This window comes from Nerophis lumbriciformis, linkage group LG26 (assembly GCF_033978685.3).
Source record: "Nerophis lumbriciformis linkage group LG26, RoL_Nlum_v2.1, whole genome shotgun sequence".
Taxonomy (NCBI): Eukaryota; Metazoa; Chordata; class Actinopteri; order Syngnathiformes; family Syngnathidae; genus Nerophis; species Nerophis lumbriciformis.
In genome coordinates, this window is record NC_084573.2 from 13,565,001 (window position 1) to 13,575,000 (window position 10,000).

Below are 10,000 nucleotides of genomic sequence, written 5' to 3' on the forward strand. Positions count from 1 at the left end.
TTAACCTCCGGATGATATATATCCCATCCCAATGGCCACATTTATCTGGAGTGTCTCCTTGACCTCCCGTCACTTCCTGCCTGTGTTCTCCAGCCAACAACCACAGTGGTGACCTCTCACCGCTACAGTCCCTGCCCCAAAGGGAGACTTGCTGAGGGGTAGGGCGTCCCCTGCATGCATTGGACACACCTGACGCCCTGAAAAGCGTGACAAGCTGTGCAGCCTTCCTACCATGCTGCTGCCGCCTCTACCTGGCCCCTGGCTGGCAAATCACACTGCTTCATGCTCCAGGGCCCTTAGCTACTGATTTGGAGCCTATCTGACGGCTGGCGGGGAAGACTATCGGAGGGGATAAAATATTCACACACAGCCGTTAGAAGATCCAGGGGGAACGTCTGAAGGCATTAGCTAGAACCCACAAATATCTACACTGACAGTGTTTCGCAAACGTTCAGCTCCCTTGACAGCCCCCCCCCCCCCCCCATTTTAAACTAAACCCTCCCAGAGTGGCAGTATCAGGATAAGTGTGTGAAGGTTCTCAGTCATTCAAGTCCAATCCCTAAAAAATGGAATTGAACGCGGCTGGACTTCGTCTTGAAGACATTTCACTTTTAAATGCCTTGTTTTTTAAGCTTCTAAGTGACTTTTTAAAGGGGAACATTATCACAATTTCAGAAGGGTTAAAACCATTAAAAATCAGTTCCCAGTGGCTTACTTTATTTTTCGAAGTTTTTTTCAAAATTTTACCCATCACGCAATATCCCTAAAAAAAGCTTCAAAGTGCCTGATTTTAACCATCGTTAAAATCCAGCGTCCATTTTCCTGTGACGTCACATAGTGATGCCAACACAAACAAACATGGCGCATAGAACAGCAAGCTATAGCGACATTAGCTCGGATTCAGACTCGGATTTCAGCGGCTTAAGTGATTCAACAGATTACGCATGTATTGAAACGGATGGTTGTAGTGTGGAGGCAGGTAGCGGAAACGAAATTGAAGAAGAAACTGAAGCTATTGAGCCATATCGGTTTGAACCGTATGCAAGCGAAACCGACGAAAACGACACGACAGCCAGCGACACGGGAGAAAGCGAGGACGAATTCGGCGATCGCCTTCTAACCAACGATTGCTATGTGTTTGTTTGGCATTAAAGGAAACTAACAACTATGAACTAGGTTTACAGCATATGAAATACATTTGGCAACAACATGCACTTTGAGAGTGCAGACAGCCCAATTTTCATCAATTAATATATTCTGTAGACATACCCTCATGTCAGCAGGCCAGGGAAGCTACTGTCGATATTCTTCTCTTGATCATCTTCGGTGGCGGAAGCGGTGTGAGCCAAGACACCCAGGGGGTTTAGCTCGCTCGTCTGCGGGAACAAACTGCCGCCATTGCTTGCCGTGCTACCGAGGGCTTTTGTCCCTGAATTGCTCACACACTCCGGCAGATTCAATGGGGGTCTGGCGGCAGATTTCTTTGGCTTTATCGTTGGAAATGCATCTGCTTTGAGTGTCGCAGGATATCCACACATTCTTGCCATCTCTGTCGTAGCATAGCTTTCGTCGGTAAAGTGTGCGGAACAAACGTCCAATTTCTTGCCACTTTCGCATCTTTGGGCCACTGGTGCAACTTGAATCCGTCCCTGTTCGTGTTGTTACACCCTCCGACAACACACCGACGAGGCATGATGTCTCCAAGGTACGGAAAACAGTCGAAAAAACGGAAAATAACAGAGCTGATTTGACTCGGTGTTTGAGAAAATGGCGGATTGCTTCCCAAGAGCGAATATTAGAAAGGTGTTTAATTCGCCAAAATGCACCCATTTAGAGTTCGGAAATCGAAAAATATATGGTCTTTTTTCTGCAACATCAAGGTATATATTGACGCTTACATAGGTCTGGTGATAATATTCCCCTTTAACATACAGCCAATCAATCAATTTTTATTTATATAGCCCTAAATCACAAGTGTCTCAAAGGGCTGCACAAGCCACAACGACATCCGCGGTACAGTGCCCACATAAGGGCAAGGAAAAACTCACAACCTCAATGAGACGTCGATGTGAATGACTATGAGAAACCTCCAACCCCCACCCCCCTCTAGGGGAGGACCGGATGCAATGGACGTCGAGTGGGTCTGACATACAATTGTGAAAGATGCTGGCTTTTACACTTTGCGCCTATAACAATCCGGATGGTTCATTTCCTCTTTGGCCCGGAGGACACGACGTCCAACATTTCAAAAAACAATTTGAAATGTGGACTCGTCAGACCACAGAACACTTTTCCATTTTGTATCAGTCCATCTCAGATGAACTCAGGCCCAGCGAAGCCGACGGCGTTTCTGGGTGTTGTTGATAAACAGTTTTCGCCTTTCATAGGAGAGTTTTAACTTGCACTTACAGATGTAGCGACCAACTGTAGTTACTGACAGTGGGTTTCTGAAGTGTTCCTGAGCCCATGTGGTGATATCCTTTACACACTGATGTCGCTTGTTGATGCAGTTCAGCTTGAGGGATCGAAGGTCACGGGCTTAGCTGCTTACGTGCAGTGATTTCTCCAGATTCTCTGAACTCTTTGATGATATTCCGGACCGTAGACGGTGAAATCCCTAAATTCCTTGCAATAGCTGGTTGAGAAAGGTTTTTCTTAAACTGTTCAACAATTTGCTCACGCACTTGTTGCCAAAGTGGTGACCCTCGCCCCATCCTTGTTTGTGAATGACTGAGCATTTCATGGAATCTACTTTTATACCCAATCATGGCACCCACCTGTTCCCAATCAGCCTGTTCACCTGTGGTGTGGGATGTTCCAAATAAGTGTTTGATGAGCATTCCTCAACTTTATCAGTATTTATTGCCACCTTTCCCAACTTCTTTGTCACGTGTTGCTGGCATCAAATTCTAAAGTTAATGATTATTTGCACAAAAAAAAATGTTTATCAGTTTGAACATCAAATATGTTGTCTTTGTAGCATATTCAACTGAATATGGCTTGAAAATGATTTGCAAATCATTGTATTCCGTTTATATTTACATCTAACACAATTTCCCAACTCATATGGAAACGGGGTTTGTATTTCTGATTCTGAAGTCCTGTCGGCATTATACCAAGTATGGGAATCTATTAGAATCACCTTTTGGAGAGCTTTGCGGATATTCAGTGTCCTTCCTTACAATGGTTCACAACAAGACCTCGGTGTTCCTATTTCACCCTTCACACGGAGACCTCGCCCCACACCCCATTAATGGGCTCACACAGCAGTTCAATTCAACTTAAGAAATAAGACTCAGCTATGTTGAAATGGTTCCATAAAGAAACAAAACCTTATCTCGCTCCAATTCTCCAACTACCCCCTCGCTCCCCCAGTCCATTTTTATAGCCATGACAAGTAATCATCTCTCCCATCAATCCCTCTGCTTTCATCACTAGACTCTGAAGTTCCTCTCACCGGGGGAGGGGGGGACTCATTGTGATCTCATCACAGGGTTGCTTTCGACCTGAGCATGTGGTCCGGCCTACAAAAGATGCGATGTGGAAAGGAAAAACAGAACCTGGCTAATCAAAGCGTGTTTTGGATAGACCACCAGGAGTCAATTCAACGTGCTTCGAGACCAAAAGCAAAATCTCTATTTATGAGGCTTGAAACTTTCTCTGTACTAGCTTTGTATTTTTGGCATAAAGGAGAGCAACATGCTGCCTTGGTTGTGAAATTCTTTTGATAGGTTTGCATTGGCATGAAGAGGATCAATACGGTGAGAATCGGCGGACGCATACATATGAGCCCCGGCGAACCGCTTGTTTTGTTGCGCCAGCTTCCAAATGGCGGGCCGATCAAACGCCCGTGCACGCCGAGCCCCGTCTTTTTAAACATTTGCGCTCTGTTGCGTCTCCTTTGTCTGCAGGGCTCATCCGACTCCAGGAGCTGATCAAGGCGCCGTCGCGATACAACATTCGTTTGAAGATCCGGCAGCTGCCCACCGAGACCAAGGACGCCAAGCCACTGCTGAAGGAGATGAAGAAAGCGAAAGAGTTCCACGTCATCTTCGATTGCGGACACGAGATGGCTGCCTGGATACTAAAACAGGTATGGGGGATATTTAAGATTCCCCCGTCATTCGGGGTAAAAAAAAGAGACATTTCATCCTTCTGCTTTCTTAATACCGTATTTTTCCAGACTATAAGGCTATAAAATCCTTTCATTTTCTCAAAAATCGACAGTGCGCCTTATAACCCGGTGCGCCTAATGTACGGCATAATTCTGGTTGTGCTTACCGACCTCGAAACAATTTTATTTGGTACATGGTGAAATTATAAGTGTGACCAGTAGATGGCAGTCACACATAAGAGATACGTGTAAACTGCAATATGACTCAGGTAAACAACACCAACATTTATATGTTCCATTGAAAATATAGAACATTACCCACGGTGCTCAAAAATATTGTAGTACGACTTTGGTAAGCTATGAATCTGCACCGTTTGATGGATTGTACTGTGCTTCAACATACGAGTATTATTATGGTGCGTGTATAAGGTAAAACATATAATCTGGCGTTTTGTTTCGCAATATTATGAAAAAGCAACTTTTCTTACCTTCTGGCACCTGCTGATCTTTATTTGGGATCTGCATAAATCCTGAAAATGTCCGTTCCAACACCATAGTCTTATTTTTCTCTATCTTCTTGTTATGGGACATTTGTCCTCTGCTGTTGCCATTTCTAGTATAAAGTAATGTAAAGTAAAGTAGTCACACATAAGAGATTTGTGTGGACTGCAATATGACTCAAGTAAACAACACCAATACTTTAAATGTCAAATTGGAAATCAAAACATTACGCCATTGCATGTTATGTAGACCACAAGGAAGTGTTTTACATTTAGAAAAAAATCATTATATGACTTCTTTAATGCGCCTTATAATCCAGTGCGCCTTTTGTATGAAAATAGACCTAAATAGACCCACTCATCTGCAGTGCACTTTATAACCCGGTGCGTCTAATGTACGGGATAATTCTGGTTGTGCTTACCGACCTCGAAGCAGTTTTATTTGGTACGTGGTGATATGATAAGTGTGACCAGTAGATGGCAGTCACACATAAGAGATACGTGTAAACTGTGATATGACTCAAGTAAACAACACCAACATGTTATATGTTCCATTGAAAATATAGAACATTACACACGGCGCTCAAAAATCCATCAAAATGTTTTAGTACGACTTTGGTAAGCTATGAAGCCGCACCGCTTGATGGATTGTACTGTGCTTCAACATACCAGTATTATTATGGTGTGTGTATAAGGTAAGACATATTATCTGTTGTTTTGTTTCGCAATATTATGCAAAAGCAACTTTTCTTGCCTTTTGGCACCTGCTGATCTTTATTTGGGATCTGCATGAATCCTGAAAATGTGCGCACATCCGCTTGTGTAGTCCGTTCCAACACCGTAGTCTTCTTTTTCTCTATCTTCTTGTTATGGGACGTTCATCCTCCGCTGTTGCCATTTCTAATATAAAGTAGTGTAAAGTAAAGTAGTCACGCATAAGAGGTACGTGTGGACTGCAATATGACGCCAGTAAACAACACCAAAACTTTTAAATGTCCCATTGGAAATCAAGAACATTATGTAAGGTAAGACATAATATCTGGCGTTTTGTTTCGCAATATTATGCAAAATCAACTTTTCTTACCTTCTGGCACCTGCTGATCTTTATTTGGGATCTGCATAAATCCTGAAAATGCGCGCACATCCGCTTGTGTAGTCCGTTCCAACACCGTAGTCTTCTTTTTCTCTATCTTCTTGTTATGGGACGTTCATCCTCCGCTGTTGCCATTTCTAATATAAAGTAGTGTAAAGTAAAGTAGTCACGCATAAGAGATACCGTATTTTTTGGAGTATAAGTTGCACCGGAGTATAAGTCGCACCTGCCGAAAATGCATAATAAAGAAGGAAAATAACATATATAAATCGCACTGGAGCCCAGCCAAACTTTGAAAAAACTGCGACTTATAGTCCGAAAAATACGGTACGTGTGGACTGCAATATGACGCCAGTAAACAACACCAAAACTTTTAAATGTCCCATTGGAAATCAAGAACATTACGCCATTACGTGTTATGTAGACCACAAGAAAGTGTTTTAGATTAAGAAATAAATCATAATATGATTTATTTAATGCGCCCTATAATCCAGTGCGCCTTTTGTATGAAAATAGACCTGAATAGACCCGCTCATCTGCAGTGCGCCTTATAACCCGGTGCTCCTAATGTACAGAATAATTCTGGTTGTGCTTACCGACCTCGAAGCAATTTTATTTGGTACATGGTGAAATGATAAGTGTGACCAGTAGATGGCAGTCACACATAAGAGATACGTGTAGACTGCAATATGGTGGCAGTCACACGTAAGAGATACGCGTAGACTGTAGTGTAAAGTAAAGTAGTCACGCATAAGAGGTACGTGTGGACTGCAATATGACGCCAGTAAACAACACCAAAACTTTTAAATGTCCCATTGGAAATCAAGAACATTATGTAAGGTAAGACATAATATCTGGCGTTTTGTCTCGCAATATTATGCAAAAGCAACTTTTCTTACCTTCTGGCACCTGCTGATCTTTATTTGGGATCTGCATAAATCCTGAAAATTTGCGCACATCCGCTTGTGTAGTCCGTTCCAACACTGTGGTCTTCTTTTTCTCTATCTTCTTGTTATGGGACATTCATCCTCCGCTGTTGCCATTTCTAATATAAAGTAGTGTAAAGTAAAGTAGTCACGCATAAGAGATACGTGTGGACTGCAATATGACGACAGTAAACAACACCAAAACTTTTAAATGTCCCATTGGAAATCAAGAACATTACGCCATTACGTGTTATGTAGACCACAAGAAAGTGTTTTAAATTAAGAAAAAAATCATAATATGACTTCTTTAATGCGCCCTATAATCCAGTGCGCCTTTTGTATGAAAATAGACCTGAATAGACCCGCTCATCGGCAGTGCGCCTTATAACCCGGTGCTCCTAATGTACGGAACAATTCTGGTTGTGCTTTTCTACCTTGAAGCAATTTTATTTGGTACATGGTGAAATGATAAGTGTGACCAGTAGATGGCAGTCACACATAAGAGATACGTGTAGACTGCAATATGGTGGCAGTCACACGTAAGAGATACGCGTAGACTGCAATATGACTCAAGTAAACAACACCCACATGTTATATGTTCCATTGAAAATATAGAACATTACACACGGCGCTTAAAAATCTATCAAAATGTTTTAGTACGACTTTGGTAAGCTATGAAGCCACACCGCTTGATGGATTGTACTGTGCATAAACAGACGAGTATTATTATGGTGTGTGTATAAGGTAAGACATATTATCTGGCGTTTTGTTTCGCAATATTATGCAAAAGCAACTTTTCTTGCCTTCTGGCACCTGCTGATCTTTATTTGGGATCTGCATAAATCTTGAAAATGTGCGCACAGTAACCGGATGCAATGGATGTCGAGTGGGTCTAGTATATAATAGTGAGAGTCCAGTCCATAGTGGATCTAACATAATAGTGAGAGTCCAGTCCATAGTGGATCTGACATAATAGTGAGAGTCCAGTCCATAGTGGATCTAACATAATAGTGAGAGTCCAGTCCATAGTGAATCTATCATAATAGTGAGAGTCCAGTCCATAGTGGATCTAACATAATAGTGAGAGTTCAGTCCAGAGTGGATCAAACATAATAGTGAGAGTCCAGTCCATAGTGGATCTAACATAATAGTGTGAGAGTCCAGTCCATAGTGGATCTAACATAATAGTAAGAGTCCAGCCCATAGTGGATCTAACATAATAGTGAGAGAGTCCAGTCCATAATGGATCTAACATAATAGTAAGAGTCCAGTCCATAGTGGATCTAACATAATAGTGAGAGTCCAGTCCATAGTGGATCTAACATAATAGTGAGAGTCCAGTCCATAGTGAATCTATCATAATAGTGAGAGTCCAGTCCATAGTGGATCTAACATAATAGTGAGAGTTCAGTCCAGAGTGGATCAAACATAATAGTGAGAGTCCAGTCCATAGTGGATCTAACATAATAGTGTGAGAGTCCAGTCCATAGTGGATCTAACATAATAGTAAGAGTCCAGCCCGTAGTGGATCTAACATAATAGTGAGAGAGTCCAGTCCATAATGGATCTAACATAATAGTAAGAGTCCAGTCCATAGTGGATCTAACATAATAGTGAGAGAGTCCAGTCCATAGTGGATCTAACATAATAGTGTGAGAGTCCAGTCCATAGTGGATCTAGCATAATAGTGAGAGTCCAGTCCATAGTGGATCCAACATAATAGTGAGAGTCCAGTCCAAAGTGGATCTAACATAATAGTGAGAGTCCAGTCCATAGCAGATCAAACATAATAGTGAGAGTCCAGTCCATAGTGGATCTAACATAATAGTGAGAGTCCAGTCCAGAGTGGATCTAACATAATAGTGAGAGTCCAGTCCATAGTGGATCAAACATAATAGTGAGAGTCCAGTCCATTGTGGATCTAACATAATAGTGAGAGTCCAGTCCATAGTGGATCTAACATAATAGTGAGAGAGTCCAGTCCATAGTGGATCTAACATAATAGTGTGAGTCTAGTCCAGAGTGGATCTAACATAATAGTGAGAGTCCAGTCCATAGTGGATCCAACATAATAGTGAGAGTCCAGTCCATAGTGGATCTAACATAATAGTGAGAGTCCAGTCCATAGTGGATCCAACATTATAGTGAGAGTCCAGTCCATAGTGGATCCATCATAATAAATAGTGAGAGTCCAGTCCATAGTGAATCTAACATAATAGAGAGAGTCCAGTCCATAGTGGATCTAACATAATAGTGAGAGTCCAGTCCATAGTGGATCTAACATAATAGTGAGAGTCCAGTCCATAGTGGATCCAACATAATAGTGAGAGTCCAGTCCATAGTGGATCTAACATAATAGTAAGAGTCCAGGACAGCCAGAACTTCATCCATGGCCACCTGACCTGTTCCATAAGGGAGAGGGGGGCATAGCAGAAAAGAAAATAAATCTTATAATTATAGCCTTATAATCCGGTGCGCCATATGGTCCGGAAAATCCGGTAATATTCCTTTACACACATTACCTCGTCATGCCTATTGCGAGATGTCTGCAGTTCTGGGTTAGGTACCATCGTCTGTACCTGAAACCGTAAAGGCAAGCGATTGTGGTTTAAATTGATGAATGCAATGTAAACATACTCTAAATCTTGCTGAAAAGTTCCAGTTATTACTTTCCTCTCTTCAAGCGCTGATGATTCAGATAATATCCTGCCCCATGCATCTGTAATCTCTTTATAAAATATGAGATCTCCACGGCGGACCCACCCGTCTTCATCGCGCAGTAAAGGGTTTTTAATTAGAATATCTAATCTCACTCACATGCATGCTGAATGTGTTTAATAGGGCTACATTCTTTATGAGAACCGCGGGGCTTCTTAATGAATGGACTCCCCCCACCTACCGGCGCGTCGTGGGTTGGATTGTCTTTACAGCGCCGTCTCAGTTGGAAGCAACGAGAATGATTATTTATCGCGGAGTGAAGGCGGCAGAAAGGGATATGTTTTGGCTACAGGGCCCTCGCTTTCATTTTTTTTAGCCAGTGTAGTAAATACCAATCAAAGTGCTGCTGAAGCCAATGAATAAAACATGAGAACAACTTGGCAACCATATAATATAGTATCGGGAAATAAAGAAAAAAATCGTAATGTTCGCACTGATGTTAGTGCTTGCACAACATGAGAGGCGTCCTGGCTGGTCCGCCGACATTTTTTAGGCTAACAACACAATAAAGATGACTACTTTCCATTCAGAAATACAGTACAGGCCACACCTTCTCCTCATGTCAATGCATTTTCTTTATTTTCATGACTATTTACATTGTAGATTGTCACTGCAAGGCATCAAAACTATGACAACCTGTGGAAGTGAA

The 10,000-nt window shown here is 42.1% G+C and overlaps 1 protein-coding gene across 2 annotated transcripts in view; it reads left to right on the forward strand.

Moving 5' to 3' along the window:
- Window positions 1–10,000, forward strand: part of LOC133623876 (glutamate receptor ionotropic, kainate 2-like) — a 333,817-nt gene that overhangs the window by 119,271 nt on the left and 204,546 nt on the right. For both annotated transcript variants that reach the window (XM_061987340.2, XM_072916258.1), the window contains exon 4: window positions 3,912–4,093. In XM_061987340.2, the coding sequence (XP_061843324.2) occupies window positions 3,912–4,093 (182 nt within the window). The remainder of the gene's footprint in view (window positions 1–3,911; window positions 4,094–10,000) is intronic.